The 21,738-nt window shown below is 38.0% G+C and overlaps 1 protein-coding gene across 1 annotated transcript in view; it reads left to right on the top strand.

Annotated features, from left to right (window-relative positions):
- Nucleotides 1-21,738, top strand: part of LOC122793174 (stimulated by retinoic acid gene 6 protein-like) — a 953,191-nt gene that overhangs the window by 482,927 nt on the left and 448,526 nt on the right. Inside the window, exon 5 of the mRNA XM_044060994.1 lies at nt 3,338-3,458. Coding sequence (XP_043916929.1) covers nt 3,338-3,458 — 121 coding nt within the window. The remainder of the gene's footprint in view (nt 1-3,337; nt 3,459-21,738) is intronic.

Genomic DNA, 21,738 nt, shown 5'->3' on the forward strand with positions numbered 1-21,738 from the left:
CTAAACAAACATGTTCTGTTATGCATCAAAGGGACTCTGCTTGGAAAACATGGGTCAAAAATAAAACCTCTCCCCTACTCCAACATTACAAAGAACTTAGAAATTTGTGTAAAAAACTAATAATCAAAGATAAAAAAATCATTATTTGCTTCTCGCCATTGCAGCCCACATACTAACCCTAATAAATTCTGGTCTACTGTTAATAAAATCCTCTACCCTAGTACTCCTCCTACTCCCAACCTCTTCCCCCTTAATACTGCCACAGAAACTGCTTCTCTGTTAAACAATCACTGTGTAGAAACTATCCAAAGACTAACTCAACATAGTCCCAGTGCATCTTCTCTGCCTTCACCTCCCAGTACTTCTTCCTCTATTACCTTCTCCTTTCAACTCTTCCCCTCTGTTGACAACTTACCTCCCCACTTCCTTAAAATTTCTGCCAGTTTTGTTGACTACCCAGTCTCCATCCTTATTAATCGTTCTATTACTGAGGTTGTTGTACCCGAAATATGGAAATCCTTTTACTCAATTTCTTTCCACAAGGGTGGTAACTCCACTGACCCCTCAAACTACTGTCCCATTGCTATACTATCCCCACTTTCCAAAATACTAAAAAAAAACGCATTCATTCACAGCTACTTAAACACTTGCTTGATAATAATCTCTTGACTCCCACCCAGCACGGCTTTAGACCCCATCACAGCACATCTACTGCACTACTCTTATTCACCCAAACTGTAGCAGAAGCCCGTGTTAACAACCTACTCTTTTCCTGTCTATTCCTTGATCTCTCAAAGGCTTTTGATACTGTCTCCCACTCAAAACTGTTAACTAAACTTGCTGACCTTCACCAGTCCACCCCGTCTATAGCCTGGTTCTCTAGTTATTTTTATCTAATAGACTACTATCTATACGCTGGCAAACTGTCACCTCCCCACTCCTACCTGTCTACACTGGTGTTCCCCAAGGTTCTATTTTGGGTCCCTCTTGTTCAATATCTTTACTAACAACTTACACTCTGCTACTAGCCTCTCAACTCTTTTATAATATGCTGATGAGTTCACCATTATTACCACTGCCCACAGTATCCCTGAACTCCATTCTCTTACCCAAGTCACTTTCACTTCCATCGAAACCTGACTCACTGACAATCAACTAATATTAAATCCCAAAAGAACAAAACTTCTACTTTTCCTTCCTAAAATACTAGCACAACATAAATCCTCTTTCTCTATTATCTCCCTTAACAATACCATCATCAGAGCTAAACCACATACTAAATTACTTGGTGTCACCATCAACAATGAACTAAAATTGAATATACATATCAATCAATGTTTAAAAAAAAACACCAAAATCTTGGCCTCCTCTAACCGCAGTCATAAATTTCTTTCTCCCTCCTCCAAACCCTCCTTAGCCATGTCTCTCCTCTTACCCAGTTTTCTGTATGCAACCTCAGTCCTTACTAACCTTCAGTCATCCCTTCTCAGCATATTAGAGCAAACTTACAATAAAATAGCTAAATTTCCCTTCAATCTTCCCTATAAAGCCCACCACTGCCTTGCCCTTTAGTCTTTGCAATGGGCTGAATTCCTTAAGCAACTGCTCCTTCCACAACTGCATATAACCCACTCAGTTCTTTATAGCCCAACTTCCTTCCCCTCTATCCCTAATATTGTACCACAATACAACCCCCAACGTCAGCTTCATACATCTGACAAACATCTCCTGGACATCTACAAACCCACAAAAAATGTTGGTAAATCACTATAGAAATACTCAGTAGCTCACTCCTGGAACTCCCTTCCCAATAATATAAGAAGCATCCCCAACAAGGCCCAATTCAAATGGGAACTTAAACACTACCTACAGAACCCCTGGTCCTGTTCATGCCTAGCTCCTACCTGATTCTACTTACCTTCTTCCTAAATTCTGCATTCTTACTCTCTTTATTTTTCTCTCTCTGTTCTCTCTCCTCTCCTTAGTGCTAATACTACAACATAACAACATTCAGCTTTTGTAAATCCTTTTTTATATCCAAATTATCTTGTTGTAACTATATATATATATATATATATATATATATATATATATATATATATATATATATATACATATATATATACAGAATATTTTACAAAACTGTTTATTTTATTAACTTCTTTTTGTTGTATAAATTCTTGCTGTATACCGTTTGTGATGTAAATATTTGTCTTGAAAGACTATAATTGTAACTGGAGCTTTTCTCCTTGGGTCTCCACTGAAAATGGGCCTTTGGCTCAGTTGGACCAACATGGTTAACAAATGATAATAAATAAATAAAATAAATACAGTTTAATAGGATTAGACATTGGGGGCTATGTAGTTAAGTAAGACTGCATCATTGGGAGTTAGACCACTTGTCTTTTTAAGCAAGTGGCAGCGAGCAAGTGTGACACAGGCTGCTAGTCTATTAATGGACCCACAAGTTGTACCCCCAAAATGTCCTGATGCAGGTTGCCATTATGTAAGATTCCTTTATGTGTACAAGGTTTTCACCTCCTTGATGTAGGTTTATGGGAACACAGAATACACTGTGGTGAGAAGAGCATGTAAAGTGACAACATAGCTCTGCTAACTTGTAACAAGAGTATTTCTTATTTTTATGACTGGCTCTGGAAAAAAATATTTTTTCTTCTATGATTAACTGCTTTTGATTTTTTTTTGTTTTTTTGCTTTTTCTTACAGAATATTTAAAGTTACATTTGAATGTTAAGTTTGAAATAGTTTTTTTGCCTTGTCTTACACAATATTTAAAGTAACATTTGAATGTTAGGCTTGAAATAATAGCTTATTCAGTGCTTTTGTTCAGATTCAGAATTCCAGTTCCAAAACATATTTTCTACTTGATGTGCAAAACTGGTCATAGTCACATGGGCTGAAAACACATACATAACAAAAAAAGACCATGCATTCAGAATCTAGGTTTAAAACTTTTTAATGGCCCTATTTATGTTGAATCAGTGAATTGCCTAATTGCTTTATTTTCCAAGGTTGCAGAAGTCTGAGATGTAGTTCCCTCTCTTAGACTAGCCACCATTACAGATTATGTGACAAATACCAGAAGGAAGCAACACAAGATTTCATAAAAATTCAGACCAGTGTTTAGTGAATCAGTTTTGGGCATTTATTATTTTTCTTTGCATGCAATAATCTTAAACAGTTTAGATTAAATCAAAAGAGAACAATTTTGTGATGAGAAAAACTTGACATTTGGTTGGAGCCGTCCTTTAAATCCTATTAATTTTTAGAGTGGCACAAAATGTTTGCTGTTTTAAAATTATTTTTATTTTTCCAGCTATTGTGGTTCTAGTTGGTGCACTTGAAGTAGGTTTTTCTTACTACCCAATATTCGCCTGCCTGTCAACTGGCTTCAAACTTGTTGGATCAGTATTAGGATTTTTATACACCCTGACTTGGTAAGCAAACTAATAATATATCTAACCTTTACTCAAAATGCATTGCTAACTAAACTTCCCTTGAATTAATGTTGAATGGAGAATGCAATGAACTATTCTAAAACTGTTTATCTCAACATTCTTATTACCACATGTTTATACAACGTAAAATAGAAAGGTCTGTTTTAAATTAACTTCCTTGCTCCTTGTCATCTTCTACTATGCAATTTTCTACTACAATACTCTGCTTCCTGGTTAGCTTGTTGATTAAAATTAGTTATGTAATCCACATTGTATTCTTCTAAGGATAAATTGTGCTTAAAGCTCAACAGTCATGGTTTGTGGTAATATTTTTTTTTGTTATTCTTTTTTTTTTTTTTTTGCTTTTTCTGTCACTATGTTGCATTTTAATTACAAACATATTTTGAGGTGGAACTTATTACTTCCACATCTCCCCTGTGAAAACGTCTAGTGGCTAAGAGTGATTTCCCTAGTTAGTGAGTATAAAACATATGCCTGGATCTCTTATGACAAACATACTCAGAAACACAACATCATGCCTATAATATACTATGTTTACTTTACTTGTTTTACTGCAGTTGTCAGTTTCCTCATTTAGTATATAAGGTTGCTCTCCCCTTTTAATCCATTAATTGTCTGAGACCATAATTTAAAAATGTAGTGATTTTTAGTATGTATACCTTTATTTTTAATGTTTTAACTATTCATTGGTGGATGTTACCATAGTATTATTCAGCATACAAGACTTACATGCACTACCACTCACATAATGAGAGTACCAGATGATTTTCACAAACTCCTTCTGTACCATACATAAAACCATATTACATCACGTTTCCCAGAATAGATAAGTGACTCTTCATTCCCTCAGTACATGTAAAGAAAAGTCATTTTGATTCCAGTGGACTTTTGACCAGCTTCAGTTGACCCCAGAAGCATGAGTTACGGCAGATCTAAACACTACAAGGATCAGACGGCAGTCTGCTGTCAAAGAGAACCGTCTGATGGTTTTGCATTTACACGAGTTACTGTACAGCAAGCATCCATTTTCTTTTCATTCTGATTTTAAAAGCAGAGATCTGGAAGGTAGATGAATCAGTGGAATATCAAAAGTGATGGTGTCATGATTTTGGTGTACAAGAAATGAACAAAATGGTCCAATTCCATCAGAACAGATGGATAAAATTCTTACAATGACCCAAGTGACCAGAGTTCGATTAGCAGCTGTGTCATCCACGGGAACCAGTGTGATGGTTCAGTAGGTTGTCTTCTCTTCAAGGGGGATGTTGGGCTGCATATTCAAAGTGCATGGGCCTTGATAGAATCCCCAGAGAGGACCAAAGTCTGGATGGAAGACCTGGTTTTAAGGAGGGCAGGGGTGTTTTCAGGGTTTATAATTGTTGTGGAAGTGAGAGAAGTGAATTAAATTCCCATGCGGATGTCTATTGCATGACAAATCCTAGAGTATGTTATTAGACGTATGCCATGGGATTAGAATTTAACAAAGTAAAAAAAAAAAAAACTTTGATTGATGATGGTACTGCTGCCCAATGCCTGTATTTAATGTCTAGGAGGAACAAATGAGCATGTAGGCTTCCAACATCCTGAGGGAATTTATTTATTTACTGATATTAGATTACTGGGAAAGTTCAGCTGGGTAAGAACCCATTTTCAACGTAGGCCCGGGGAGAAAAGCTCCAGCTCCAAAGTATTACAAAACATTATAGGAGCAGTAATTTTACAGTCTAAAAATAACATAAAAACAATAAAAAACAGTAATTTTACAGTCTAAAAATAACATAAAAACAATAGAGTTTAAATAATTATACCACATTAAACATATGAAAACATTGGTTAAGAATAGATACAAGTTATATGACAATGTTTTAATAGAGAAGTTTTAGCCAATTTATAGAAAACTTAAAGGTGAGTTAGTATAATACAAACAGGAATGCAATATGAAGTAAAAAAATGGTATATTTAGAGAGAAAGCCAGGGGAGAGAAACTGACAGAAGTAAGAAGTGAGTGAAGAAGAGTAAGGAGGTGTGAGGTATGAATAGGTATTTGTCCACATTTAGTGATACAGATTATCCTGGTGCTGAACAGGAACAGAGCCAGCTTTTGGCTAGGAAGTTCTCCAGAATGGTTGTAAAGGATGGGAGGTAGGGTCTTGACCTGATGGATAGAGATAAGGAGTTCCAGGCCTTAGCAACATGGTATGAGTACTGACAATGCCCAGCAGACATGATGTTTGTGGAAAGACAGGAGTTTTTCATTACTGGATTATAATCACCAACTAGGAACATAGTTGTGTAGAATGTTATTTAGTGGTGGACAACCAGATGGATTCTGTATAATTTTATAGGTGGTAAGAAGCTGTGTATATGTTAGTTGATTAAGTAGTTCTAACAATTTAGGCTTTTTAGTGCTATACAGTGGTGGGTTCTGAAAGGGGTATTCACTGCAAATTTATCATCTTTGTTATAGCACTGTTCAAATTTTGATTTTTGTAATGCCTGAAGGTTAGAAGGATGGGAGTATCATAAAAAAATGTGGGTTGGAGAGATAAGCAGTGACAAATGTAGCTTTGGTTGCATTGGTGAGAAACTTTTTGGCTCTATAAAGCATCCCTAGATTTTGTTGGGTTTTTCTTGTGCAATTTTGTATATGCAGGTTGAATTTAAGATTATCATCCACTATTATCCCTAATAATTGGATATGAGATGTGACTTGAGTAGTTATATTATCAAGAGAGGACTTGAAATTTTGCTTTTTCATGGGAGAGGAATTTGGGGAAAAAGCAGTAGTTTTTTATTAGGGTAGAGATGGAAGTGTGAGTTACAAAGCCATGTTTCAGTTGCTTGTTAAAGCTCCCTCAATAATTTTATGGAGGTGTGCCACATTGTCAGATGTGCAAATGAGTGTGGAGTCATCTGCATACTGTATTAGGGAGGCCTGTTGTGTGGATGTGTGAAGAGTGGCGGTGAGAAAGTTAAAGAGGATGGGGCCAGTGATAGAGCATTGTGGTACACCGGTGGTGATTGGGAAGTATGGAGAGAGGGTAGACTGTCATTTTACTGATTGATACCTATTGGATAAGTAGCTTTTGAAGCATAGAAGGCAGGATGAGAGAGACCTAATGAGGACATTAAAACAGACGTTTGATGTGACAAACTTTGCTGAAGGCTTTAGACAAGTCTAGAAATAAGGAGGAGAAAAGGTTGCATTTATCTTTATCTTTATTGACAGTATCTATATAGGTTAGAACTGCAGTGTTAGTACTATGGGAAGGATGGAATCCATGTTATGTGGGAGATAGGAGCTTTTCCTGCATGACATAGTTTAGCAATTGTTTTTGAATAGGCATTCACTTGGAAGGTCATCAGCTCCTGTAGAGCATGGTTTCAGTTAAAGAGTAGTTTTATATCAGATGCAGGCACAGGTTTGAAGGTGAAAGTTCATGTGGTGATACATGGCTGCTGAGCAGGGTTAGGATTAGATGGTGGGGAATCCTTGGTTAGAGATGCTATGCCATCTATGAAATAAAGAGTTGAACTGAGTTGCAGCTTCAAGTGATAAGTTACTAGGAGAGGGGTTAGGGTTGAATTTATGGCCAGGATGCAGGATTTCTTTAATCGCTGTCCAGAATTTTTTAGGGTTGTGTTTGCTACTGTTAAGAAAGTTATTATAGTAAACTTTTTTGTCTTCATTAATTTACTTTTTATTACAATTGCAAAGCATTCTGAAGTTTTCAAGATATTGAAGTATTTTATATTTTTCTTCAAACTCTTAAAGACGAAAAAGACTTAAAACCACTAAAAATAAGAAACGGACAAGGACCGAAATAACCTACACACGTTTAATACAGTCAGTGTTTCATTCGTTTCAGTGAATGAACTTACTCAGACAACAACTTAAACAATTAATCCAAATTAAATACTTTCTTAGCGCTTACTGTTTTAAACGTCTGTAGGTTATTTCGGTCCTTGTCCATTTCTTATTTTTAGTGTTTTATATTTTTTGCCATTCTTTCTATGCTTTTTCCTATATCGTGCACTAGCATTCTACTGTTTTTGGATAGCTAAATTGAATTATTTGTTATTACTTTCTTCTTTCTAAGAGATGCAAGGCTATTTAGGATATTCAGAAAAGTTGTACTCAATTCATTTATAGCATCATCTAAGGAGAGGATTTTTAAAAAGTTCCAATTATTAGATGATAGGGTAGTAATGAACATTTCTGGGTTAAACATGGAAAGGTTGCTTGTTATCTTATAAACATGCTGTTTAACTGGACTGTGTGGGATGTCTGGTTACATAGTCTGGGAGGTGATCACTGAGATAGTCACACATTGTAAGCTGAGATGGTGAATTTGCTAGGCTCTCATACTAGGATCCAGTCTAAAAGGCACTTTGATGTTTTGGTATAATGTGTGGGGTGATTAATTAGTTGTGTGAAACCAAATAAGTTCATGCTAGATGTAGGGGAGTTAGAGTTTAGAGTTTAATAAAACAGGGTGACTGAACGAGCAGGGGTGGCAAGGCTGCATTGTTTACAAGAACAGGATCAAAAAGTGAGCAAAATAATTAACAAGCTGAAAACATCATTTGGTATTTTGAATTTTCAGTCTTTTGGGATTCAGTCTCTTGTTTTTTCAGTCTTCTGAAGTAGACCCATCTCTCTCTCTCTGTATATATATATATATATATATATATATATATATATATATACATTTTGTTCTTTTTTTTCAGCCATGTGTTTCCTTACAGTTTTAGGGGTATTGTATACTCTTGTTGATAAAAATGTGTCATTTTGCTGCAAGAAGATATATTAAAATGTGGTTTCCATTTCTACCTTGCTTGCAGTTAACAAAAAGAGACTTTATTTGGGGTCTATATTACCAGAGCGAAACTCCTTTTGAGTGAATACCAAACACCGACATGAATTGCGCAAACCACGAGAATACTGAATGCACTAAACCGCAAAATTTTAAATCTCGAACTGTCAGTCAGCCAACCCCACCACCCGCTACATACTACTTACCCAAACAAAATAAATAAACCACATACATACACTAACCAAACCCTACTTCTAACCCTAAAGTAAAGTACCAAAACCAATCTTCTAACCCTACACTAAACCCCACATACACTACTATCTATGCACTATCCTTAACCCCTCCCTAACCCTAAGGTCCGTAACTACCACAGACTTCCCCTACGAAAATATAAACAAACAAAATAAATAATCCACATACATACATTTACCAAAACCCTACTCCTAACCCTACACTAAATCTTACATACATTAACTATCTAAGCACTTACCTTAACCTGCACCCTAACCCTAAGGGCCGTAACTATCGCACACTTACTTTATGGAGCTATACCACAGACGGGCCAACCATGGTAATTCGACATTTCCAAATTTGCGATTTTGGACATTCGCTGTAATGCCGGTTCACGCAATATGTGTCGACGTTTGCGGAGTCGCTTAAATGGACTTTCGGTCTCATAATAGGGAACCTTTATTTGAACAGGCAGACTTTCATTTGACAGGTATAGCAGCATAGTATCCATGCACATTGCAGACAACATTAGTTCAGGAATCAGGCCAGGTAAACAAGGAAAGTCCAGCTAAACACCCCGACCAGGATATGGGATCAGACTGTACAGTATTTAGCAGTCTATGGGTATTAACTCACCTGCATGTGCATGTGCTGACAAGATATGAAGGCAGACACATGAAGTGGCATGTAGATGCCCACTGGACATTAACAGAATGCAAAAGATGATATGTATAGTGTATATGATGCTATGTGAATGTGTGTCAGCATATTCCAGTTGGTGGGCCTATGTAATATTTCAGAAGCAAGTATATGGACACATCCACTACAACTACAACCGTGTTCATTTATTTAATATTTACTTATTTATGTTTCATCTCTTTAACAGGAGAACCAGAGAGAAAAGTTCAGTATATATCAAAAGTTTCCACGCTGTGTTGAATGGAGAATAAAATGAATAAAACGAGGTAATAAATAATAATGCATGGGCATGCACACGTGCCTCAGAGGGATAAAGCCCTGACTAGGGCTCAGGCAGCTCAAGTTGTGTGTGTGTGTGTGTGTGTGTGTGTGTGTGTGTGTGTGTGTGTGTGTGTGTGTGTGTGTGTGTCTCAATGTTTCTTATGGAATTTTTATGGAGCAGCAAGAAGTTTACTTGTGTTTCTTTCGGGGCAGTTGAGACTGAACCAGTATATAAGGTATTGGAATGGAGGGCAGTTGTTAGGATTGTAGATGAACATGAAGGCAATAGTTGGTCAGGAGAACAGAAGTTTATATTGAAACAGAAGCAATTTTATGTATTTGAGTGGGGAGAAGGGAAAAGTAGAAAAGGTTAAGGAATAGGAAGCAGTGACTGTGATTGTTTAGCTTGCAGGTTAATCAATTTTTGTGCTCAGTGTAAAGTACCAAGTTGGCAGTTTGCAATTGATAGCACTGTTGATGTGGAGGTCAGAATTTAGAAGATGATCCAGTGTGATGTCAAGCAGTTTGGATGAATGGACATTTCAAGGGGTATGTGGTTATCACCAAGGATGATCACCTTGTCAATTGCTAGGAGAGTTATTTTGGCTAGGGTACAACACTATTCCTTTGCTCTTTTTAGAATTAAGTTTGAGCCTAGAGGTGCTTAGCTATTATTATACACCGTTAAAAGCATTTTAAAGTGATTTTTGAATTTTTGTGGTAGAGTGCAAGGTGAAGTAAATGATCGTGTTATCAGTATATTGATTGCATCATCTGAATGGCAGACGTCTGATATGTTTTTTACAAAGATTGAGATTAACAGGTCCAGGGACTGATGTTTGTTGTAAAGTTAATTGCATCAAGAATGGCACAATGGTGCAGCAGTAGCATTGTCACCTCACAGCAAGAGGTTCTCCGGTTCGATTCTTGGCTGGGGTACCTTCTGTGTGGAGTCTACATGTCCTCCCTGCATTTGTGTGGGTTTACTCTGGTTGCTCCAATTTCCTCCCACATTAGAAAGACATGCATCTGGAGCCTTTCTCCCTGGGTCTCCACTGAAAATTGGCTTTGTTCCAAGTCGGACTTTCCCGGTTAACAAATGTTAAATAAATAAGTCACTTGGGAAGAGGAAGGCTGTTTTCCTGTCTGACTCCCTGGGCTGTATTACTCAGCTACTGAGGCATAATAGGAGACAGAAGTAGAGAGAGGGTAAAGTGAGAGAGATGCTGAAATAAAATGGCAGAGTCAGCTTTGTCAAAAGTCTTTGTCAAATCAATTAATATTTACCCAACAGGTGGAAGTTAATAGTCCAGTTTATTTCAGTACCATTTGGATGGGTCTGAAACCATGTTGTGAGGGTATAGGAGTCTGTGACTGGTGAGATACAGTACGGGATAGTGGTGAGCCACCTTTAGAAAATTGAAAGTGGTGGGCTTGGATTGGCCAAATTTAGTGGTGTGGCCACCCTTGTCCAGTTGTGATAATGACTGCATATTTTTATGCAGAAAGGAAATAGTCCCTTTTTCTGACCAATTTATGAAAATGGCAATGAAGCAAGCAATAACGGAAACAAGTCTGAGATAATACTGGGAAATTTAGTTTGAAAACTTTGATGATGTTTTAAGTTTCTTGATGACTTTGAGCATTTAGGATATGGGAATTGAACTGAGACAGAGGGGAGATGAGTCAGTAGAGGGGGTTGAATAGGATAGTGAGGATGATGACGAGGACTTGGGTGGTGATATGTGTAATTGAGGTTGAGAGATGTTTAAAAATGTGTATAGAATTTGGTTGCAATGGTAATGACAAGTTTAGAAATGGGCAAAGTGATTCGCCATTACAGGGTTAGAGAAAAGCATTTAGTGAGCTTCAAAATTTTTTAGAACAGTGTGAAAGTTGTGAATGTTGGTCTTGCTTGGTTCTAAGGTAATCTTTTGTTGTTGTTGTTGTGCTTGTATTAAATGAGGTATTTAACAGAGTTATGGTGCTGTTTGCTTAGTGTTTTTTCACAGAGACAATTGATAATTTTGATCTGTCATTAGACTACCAGAGATATGAGGTTATCCATGGAGTAGATTTTATTTCTGATTATTTTGATTACTTTTGCATGGATAAGAGTGTTTTTTTTGACAGAATGAAAAAATATAGTGCTGAAGAAGTGTACAGCCTGGTCTAGGGGAAAAACTACCAAAGCTGTCACCCAACGCATTTCAGTGTAACTAGAAAACCAGGTCAACTAAATCTGAAATCTGCATGTGCTACAGCAATGTAAGAATCTATATATTAATGTGATGAGGGTATTTGTTTTTTGTGGCAGGTAAAGATGGGGGAGTGGTCTGGGAGTCAGGTAGAATACTGACATGCAATATTTTTTGGATTAGATATAATTATCGGATCAAGAATTTATTATTTTCCTATAATTTTGTCATTTCTAGTGGAAGGGCTGATTATCGAGTGGTGCCAAAGAGGTGGGTTTGGGGATGTGAATCATGCTTTGTATTCAAGCTGCCTTTTGACCAGAAGATCAGTTCAGTTCTTGTTTTATAACCTGCTCACCTGTCCCTATGACTCAACAGAAATTGCATGTATGTATGTTTATCTCTATTAGTGGTTATAATTCATGTATATTCACAACAATTGTATAATTATATAGAAAATAAATACTTTATATCTCACAATGTATCTTTATAATTGTCAGCTTAAATGCTTTCTTAGGCTGAGACTGAAATTCATCATTTGTGATCAGTGCTGTATCTTGGTTAACAAATTTAAATAAATTAATGAATGGATGAATGAATTAAATATTTGTAGCTAGATAGCTATGGTGTTTTTTGTGCATATTTAGGGGAATTTTGGCAAGATGAAGATGCAGCTGATGATGTTATGTCTGTTAGTGTATATCTGAAGGAAGATACGTTTGGGACTGGCAGTGGGGAGATGAGGGGGATCTGTGTATGATGTAAAGTGCCCTTGTAAGGAATGCAACCCCTCATGCCCTTTTTATCCTTATTATGTTTAATTGCTTTTGTAGTTTGTGTTTAATGAATAGGATATGGTATAGTACTGTTGCTGGTGCAGGGCTTAAAGTGAGTGGACTATGTACAGTGCAAGCATCCTGAAATACATAATGAGTTTGGGTTAATGATAGTGTTTTGTGATAGACTGTTAATGGACATTATAATGTATAGATAATGTGGAGTGAGTACTATAAAGCTCTTTTAATCTGTTGTAACTTTAGGTTTATTTTTAATTTAGATTTTGTTTAGTCTATCAATAGAGGATGAAACATTAACTGCAGGTGGAGTAAGTTTGGGGTCGTGATATGGTCAAGTGGCACAGGTTAACCTATAAAAATAATTGTTGTTGGGGAGTGCAGACTCGCAGTGGTAGTATTTTTGTGGAGCTTCAGCACGAAGACATTATTATCTCTAATTTGCACATATATAAATATTGATCAGCGTCACCCTGATTTTTACAACTATACTTTTAGATCTACTATGCAAGGTTCAATCCTGAACACTGGATATCGTTGGTGCAAAGTTTTGCATGAAAGTAGGGTACTCCAGTGTTCTCCCACCTTCAAAAATCATGCTAGTTGACTTATATGTGTGTGTGTGTGTGTTTAGTTTCCGGGTGTTTGACTGAAATATTAAAATGGTGAAATAGAATGATGTCAATTCTTCAAAATGTATAAAACCTATTTAATGCAAAGGGGCCTGTACCAAACACCCAAGCTAATTATACATACCAACTCCAGGATCGCACAACAGTGGGGAAATGACTCATTTCATTTTTGAAATTTTTAAGTTTTGACATCATGCTTTTGTGCTCCTTTCTGTATTAATTCATCATCTTCTATATTTGTTAAATGTCTTTTGCAATTTTATTATGGGTATACTGTCTAATATACATTACTCCTGTGTCCCTTCCCTGCTTTTCTTTAAAGCTGTTAGCATTCCAAGACAATACTGTCATAGCTAGTTTACATTTATACTGGAAATTAGTCAGACTACCTTGCTATATAACACTCTGTTCAGCTTCAAACCACAAACAATCTTGTGTTTTAGTTATCTTTCACAATTCTTAGATTCATAAAACATTATTTTTTTTAATTGTTTGCAGTTCAAAGTTAACCATAATATAAATAAAAACTAGTAACCAAAAATGTATCACCACAAACCCAGTTGGAAGCACAAACTCCGTTTAATGAAATAAAGAAAGCAATCCACATTATGTGGATTGCTTTCTTTATTTCATTAAACGGAGTTTGTGCTTCCAACTGGGTTTGTGGTGATACATTTTTGGTTACTGGCTTTACTAGTATCATCGATCCTTGTTTGGTTATAAATAAAAACTACATATAACACAACCTCTCCAAAAATAGAGCAACATCCCATAAACTCTGTGCCCATGAGCAAAGTAGCTTTCCTATATACCTTCTTCCTTAAGGCCTTTGTGAACAATTACTGTACCAGTGTGTGACATTCCTAACTATATTTTTTAAAGTTACTCATATATGCTATGGACATACGAGAAGCCAGGATTCTTTCTTCTACCTCTTTCTTCCAACTCCCATAATTTTTCTTGCATTCCTTCTTGCGCTGATTCCAAGGCTGTCACCCTGGACATGCTCTCTCTTTCAAAATTTGTAGGGCCAGTATATCATCAGAATGGGTTGAAAAAGTAGCCTCCACACCCTCCATTTTCTTTTGTCATTATTTTTAACATAGTCTGTTAATGTCATGCTGATTTTGAAGACCTAAGTATACATTTTATCTATTTTGTCCTGAAGATTGTACATTACTGTATTTTCTTACAGTTTCTCCATTTCCACGGCCTTTAACACATGGTTTTGATTGGATGGCAAGAGCAGAGTGGATTCCCCTAATATTTTCTGTGCAGCCGCAGATCGATAATTTTTCTTTTTCATAATTCAGCTTTATCTAAATATTTAAGCTGTTTTTTTTTTTTTTTGCCAGATATGTTAAATAAATGCTGATATCGACAGCTATGTCAAATTCCCCACAGGAGAGCACCAAATAGTGCTACCAGTGCTGTAACAGAAGTCCCAACAATGCCCCTCTTTTATGCTTTTAACAAAACAAATGCTCATGACCAAATGAAACAACAGGTTTGGACACTCGAGTGGGTTCCCCTGAAAGGCTTATGGAACTGTTCTAGTTCTCAGTCTCTTATTGTTTCCTGAGAGTGGATTTGTACTATAAATTCTGGGCCATGAAGGATCGCCCCCTTTAAAACACTAGGCCTACAACAAACTTTGCAGAAGGCCAACATGTATTACTGACATGTTTAACTTTAAAATCTTTATTAAAAGTAATAGTAAGTGGGACTGATTCATTAACAAGTGTCTGCTTACCTTTTGGAATGAATTCCCCCTTCCCATGAAAAAGTACCATCCAATATCCACCTTCAAATTGATGTGCTTATGTATAAATTTCTGCATACAAAAACAGTTATCTGACATCTTGAGGGTCATTAGACCATACGCTTGGTATGAAATTATCAACAATGTCTGGGTGGGTTACACTAAGATATACTTATTTATGGCTGGTGGATTTAATCACCAGTGATTGCTAAATCCTAGAGTAAGTCACACTGTGGCATGATATATTGTTGTAATATCTTTTATACATAAAGAAAAATATCCAAAACTACAGTCCACACATCCCAAAGTAAGGCTTTAAAACATGCAAGTAATAAAGTGTTTAGCACTGAAGAATGTGTCTGTATTTGCGATATTGCATTAATAAAACTACCTCATATAAAATAACACTAGTGAATAAGTGCAGAGGATTAAGATTCTGAGATAATAACAAACTTTGTTATCTAGTCCTGGGCTTAACTTCCTCAGTCTCCTTTTGCATACCATGTGACTCCATGCAAATTACTTAACCAAACAGTGGTCTTCAGTCACCCTTGAATTCTGGCACTTGTGCCAAGTGGGATTACTAAGTAGCCAATGAAAAGGTATGTTATTTTGTTAGAGAGCATTCTCAGGCTAATAAACAGTTATTGCATGTATGCTTGTTTCAAATTTTAATCAAAATTAGATTTTTTTTAAAGAACAACTTCAATGAATCTCTGAGTTGTTTGAATTGTGAATGAAGAGTAGCACAAACACAAAAAAAACAAATATTCCTAAAGCTTGCAAGAACTTGACTGCTGGTGCAGAGGTTAAGGTTACAAGCTGCAGTTCCTGTGGTACAAGGTTTGAGTCTCTCAGCCTTCATTTACTTATGGTGTAACCTTAAGCAGATCACTTAACCAGGCATTTCTCCTTTGTTATCCCTGAAAATGGACCCAGTGGGTCTACCTGGCTAACAAATGAATGTTATTAAATGACAATAGACTATTCACCATTTTAACTAGCTCACAGGGCTAACTACCACCAAGGCTGTTATAAGCCTACTCATGTAACCCATCCCAATTGTGTCCGTGTATCATGGGTCATTTATTAGGAGGGGGTATGTTAGTTAGGACATTTCTAGAGGTTATGTGGGTGGTATTTTAGTTTGGGCATTATACCCAGGGTGAATTTCTAATTTCCCATACATTTGTCAAGATTGCACTTAAATATTGTTAGGGATGGACTCTGCTTGACATGGATGGGGAGCCTATTCCAGAACATGGGAATACTCTGAGATATATCTGTCTCTCCATCATGTCTTATTTATGTGGCAAGCAAATTTTAAATCCTTGGATCTAGTGGTTCTGATTACGTTCATTTTGTAGATGTGCAAAAGGTCCATCAGACCTAGATCTGAGGATGCCTTGTATGCTAGGCATGGATCACTTCTCAATAACCTATAGGAGACAGAGTATAAAGACAGGGCATTAAGGCAATGCATATAGAATAACATGTTTATACCCTGGATTCTCCTAGTAAGGAACCTTTGTGGGTGTTCCATCTGTTGCATATGTCAGGTCAGGTCCATTCAGAAGTGGGCATTATATTCAATAATAGGTCTGATAAAGGCCTCATGAAGTAGCAGTATGACTTCCTTGGACCTGGATGCCATGCCTTTCCTTATAAGATGGGCTACATAGAATAATTGTTTTTATTACCCTGGCCATATTTTGGTCAAAGGCAAGATTACTGTCTACATATGTTCCCAGAGGGTCTATATTAAAAGCCCGAAAGGCCGTGACATCAAAGCTATGTACAGCGACACATAAAGGTCGATGTACATAAACATTGAAACACGTAATTTGTGAAAATCACAATGCAGAACGTGTTTGCTTAGCCAGCAGCATGATCGTGGGGATAAGGAAATGTATCCTTTTCCCCACTGTAGTGCGGTCTCAGAGTTGGTATATTTAAGTAGGGGGGTGTGGGGGGCACAGCCCCCCACATGGGGCATGCAGGGGGGCTTGTCCCCCTGCAAAAGTGAGTTAATTTCAGTTTTGAATGTTAGTGTGAATGTACATGTGAGGCGCTCTTTGTTGACATAACATGTTCGGTGTTGTGATTTTTGCCAATTACGTGTTTTGATGTTTATAGCTTTGATGTTATGGCCTTTTGGGCTTTTAATATAGACCCGTTCCCAGATACCTGATTACCAAGTCAGATCTTATGGGTGTCTTATCAGTTAATTAGCCTGTATGACATTACTTGACAATGAGTTTTAATGCGTGACTTTTGCATCAGTCATCCTCTTGTAAGGTGTTTGTGTCATGGGGGAGGGTGAATCTATGATAGCTTCCATTTTGCAGTCATCTGCAAATGTAGTCGATCAAAGGCCTGTGACATTAGGTTTTATCTCCAAGAGGTAGATGCCAAATAGGAGTGGTCCCAGCACAGAGCTCTGAGGTACCCTGCTGGTGACGAGTTTCTTAGTGGAGTTGGTCTCACTAATCCTGACTTACTGGGTCCTGTCTGTGAGCCAGCTGGCAATCCAATGAGTTATATAGAAGGTTATGCCCAGTTTGGTGAGTTTGTCAACTACACTTGAGTAGGGTATTGTTTCAAACATCTCAGCCAGGTCCTGGTTGGAGCTAAGTACCATTTTCCCCTTATCCATTCCCTTAATGACAGTCTCAAAGAATTCCACCTGATTTAGTAGGTATAACCTTCCCTTAACAAAGCCAAACTAGTCTGGGTCCAGTGTCTGAAGGTTGCCTATGCCTTTGTTGATCATTTCCATAATAATTCGTCCCACGGCTTTGCATATTAGATTAGTCAGAGTAATAGATCTGTAGTTTCCAGGGTCAGTTAATGGTTCACCCTTGTCAAGTCCAATAATCATTGTAGTCCTCCATTCTCACGGTACAAAGCCTGTTTTGAGACTATAGTTGAAAAGTGATGCAAGTTGTACAGACAGCTCATGTTTTAAGCTATTTAGGAAGCATTTTGGGATATTGTTGGGGCCTATTGAGGATGTATTTTTGGCCTTAGAAAGCTCTGCCAGAACCTGTTTCCTGTTGACGGTTGGGGGTTATGCTAGTAGGTATTTCATGGAGGAGGCTGAGGGGGAGGAGTGGGGGTTAAAGTTTGTCAGCCAGCAAATTCACTATGTCACTCTGCTAATTAAAGGTGGCACCATTGTCCACCAGTTAAGCACACTAATGTGTGCAGCCTTTGAGGTTTCAGACATAGCTGTAGAAGGCTTTGTGGTTGTCTTTAGACTGTGAGGCTATCTTGATCTTGTAATTGGCCTTGTTGAACTTAATTAGTCCTCTTAGTTTCCTGTTCAGTTTAATTACAGAGCTCCTATTATTATGGGAGGTGCTGTTCCTGATTTTAGCCATGACTTTTTTGCTTTTGTTATATACCTTATTAAGGTTAGGATTCCACCACTGTGGTTTGTTTTTAGAGCTTGCTTTGGCCTTACTTTCAGTAGGTACCATACCTCTCAACCTCTTAGAATAAGAAATCTGGACAAAGCCATAAGTAAAAGTGTGACAAAGGCCCAAAAATAAGGACAATTTTTAATTATTGCTCTTACAAACTTAGAAAGTTGACAGAGATACAGGTTTTGCATTAGCATGAAGTCTGAAACTCAAATGTCTGTCATTATTTTCTAACTTCAAACTTTAAAGATTTGCCAGTAATTTGCCAGGAAACCACAACTGTATGAAAAATGGACCAAAAATATGAGGTAAAAATCTGGGTATCTGCGAAAATCTGTACAACTGAGAGGTATGGTAGGTACAGCAGTGCTAGACAGCCATTTACGTCGTTGCACAGGGTCTTTGTCAACAATTCTGCATAGGCTGTTGTGAACTCAAGTATGGGAGAGGCATTCATTTTGATAGACTATCACTTAATAGGATGTAGTTTGCTTTGGAATAGTTCCTAACTCTTACAGGGTTTGCTGTGGTTACCAAGTTAATTTTTAGTTCAAAGGACACAGCTTTGTGGTCCAACCTCACCAGTGAGAATGTGACACTATGGTGGACGTTGAGCAGTGCTCCCCCATATTGGTGAGAGTACCAGGTCCAGCATGTTTGAACCTCTGGTGGGTGTGCACATTATCTGGTCACAGGAATTATTGTGCCTGCAAGTATGAGTGAGTTTATGTTTCACAGTCTATAGAGGGGTAGTTAAAGTCTCCCATGAATAGGGTATTTGGTTTAATGTTGAGTATCTCCAGCAGGTTTAGGTATGAGCTAAAGGATTCTAGGGACAAAGAGGGTGACCTATAGCTTGTTAGGGTATGGTACGGTACGGTATGGTATGGTATGGTGCATTGTCTGTGGTGATCTGCACATGGAGAAATTCCAGGGCATCATCCTGTTCAACCAACATGGAGTTGTGCTTGTTACTAATACAGACTGAGACTCCTCCATCTTTTGCCCCCATCTGTGCAGCTGATGATGGTGTAAATGTGTGAAGCCTTGCACCACCGGAGTACATTCTGTAGCTTTAAACCAAGTCTCAGTAACAGCACAGATACCTACAGTCTCCAGTGTGAGGAGAGCTTTCTAGGGTGTGGAGTTTCTTGTTTAGGCTTTTAGGTTTCTTTTGGTTATTATTTGCTATGTTGGTAGGTTTGTCAATTTGACATTGCCTAAAAAAGGCTCTAAGGGGGTGGATAAAGTTTTATCTAATATTGGGAAGCCTAGGAGAGACAATTTAGACCATTCTGTGCAAACCAATATGGTTTATTAACCATGTTCTTCCATGCTGACAAATATTGAACCCCCCCCTGGAAAGACACCAGAAGCTAAGACAACTATTGAAGGCAATCATCTGTTCTTCATACAGTGGTATCATCTTTGGTGATGGTAGAATGCTGCTCAATGCAAGCCACATACCTGCCTAGGATACATATTCAGAGCAATCAGCAATGTCTCTCTTCTCATATAGTCCAGGGAAGTATGTTTCAGGTCATTATTGCCTACATGGACTATAAGAGAATCATGCAGGTATCTGTGGTGTAGTGACTTGAGTGTGTGTGTATCACTTGGTAGATCCTGGTTCTAGATAAGCATCTTACTGTTACCTTCTCCTTGTTTAGTCTGATGAGTGGGACATCTGGATATCATAGAATGGAGCTGGCTATGATAAAAGTCCTGGGTAATGCATTTGCTTGCTTTATGGGCTTTGCTCTTGGGGCTCCACTGGGCATAGGTGTATGCCTGGTATTTGGTGCTGTTTTAAGTGAGTACTTTAGAGATTGCTGAGGATAGGCATTACTGTTTATAGGTTTAGGAGGTCTTTGAGGTTTGAGAAGACTGTTTTTTAACGCCTCGGCATAAGTTGGTCTATGTGTGTGGTTGACACTATGTGTGGTGGATGTTGTGTGTGTTAGTATGTGAGATTTATGCCTGCAGTGACATTGAGTATCTGCAGCTCTCACATACTATATTTGTTGTTTTAAGGATTAAATGGTTGCCTGTGAACGTGAGGCAATTACTACATTGTCTCAGGATGCCCATATCTACCAAGTTGGCTGTGGAGACATTTGGAAATTGCATATCTATATTGTTTGGACATGTATTTGGGTGGGCTTCTGTAGGTTGTAGACTGGGTTATGTAGGGGTCTCCTTGGGTGGTCCATGGGATTTAGCACTAGACTAGTTTAGACTCTGCTAAGATTTGATAATAGTGTTGTTTTATGTGCAGACTAGCTGCTGTAAGATTGTTTCCATGCAGTGACTTTGTTTTATCATAGGAGGTTACTAGGCTAATGGCCCTGGGGCCCTTACAAGCCTAGCCAAGAGTTTATTCCCAAAAAGAAACCTTAGTTAGCACCTGTCTCCCCTGTCAGTGAGGGACACAGGTGGAAGCCCTGGGACAAATTTGTGGTTTCCCATCCACTCATCAAGATTAAGCTTGAACAAGGTCAGTGAGGTACTCTGTTTGACATGTGTGGGAAGTCTATTCCAGAGAAAGATCAACCTCTGGGAGACAAACCTGTCTCTCCAGCAGGTTTTGTTGATGTCACATATTAGATTCAGCCCTTTTGAGTGGGTAATGTGCAAGGAGTTAGACTTACAGATATGGAGCATCTCTAGTAGGGCAGGGTCTGAGATTGCCTTGTAGGTGAGACACAGATCACCTCTGAGCAATCTGTATGATACCGAGCAGAGTGACAGTGATTTGAGCCTGTCCACATAGGATGAGTTTTGAAGGCCATGGATTCTCTTTGTGAGGTATTTCTGTGGTCTTTCCACTTAGTACAGATGCTTGGAGAGGTACATACCAAATGGGGTGTTATACTTAATTACTGGTCTAATGACAGAGGAGTATAGAGAGATAATAACTTTTTTTTTTCTGGAGGCAATCCTTTTACTTATGAGATGAACCAAGTAAAAGGCTTTCTGACCACTGCTGCTACATGATGGTTGAATGTGAGATTGTTATCAACCTGAGTACCCAGGTCTCTCAACAAAGGTTGTGTATTTAGGGGGTTGTCATTGATGTGGTAATCAGTAGGGGCCATGTTTTTGCTGAATAGTGTGATGATACATTTTTTTGCATTTAGCTTAAGGCCATGAGTCATTAGTTGCTGTGAGACCATCTTGCAGTATGTTAACATCATTTAGGGAGTCAGTGACAGCACCCAACTTACAGTTGTCTGCAAACTTGGTCAGCCACAGGCCTTTTGTCTTTGCCTGGACCTCTGAGAAGTAAATGTCAAACAATAAGGGTCCCAGGACAGATCCCTGGGGAACTCTACAAGTGACAGGTCTGCTGTCGGAGGTGCAGGTACCTATTTTGACCTTGAGGGCCCTGTCAGTGAATCAGTTGGCCACTCATCTAATGAGATAGGGATTTACACAAT

This window comes from Protopterus annectens, chromosome 2.part0 (assembly GCF_019279795.1).
Source record: "Protopterus annectens isolate FY-2018-M chromosome 2.part0, PAN1.0, whole genome shotgun sequence".
Classification (NCBI taxonomy): Eukaryota; Metazoa; Chordata; order Ceratodontiformes; family Protopteridae; genus Protopterus; species Protopterus annectens.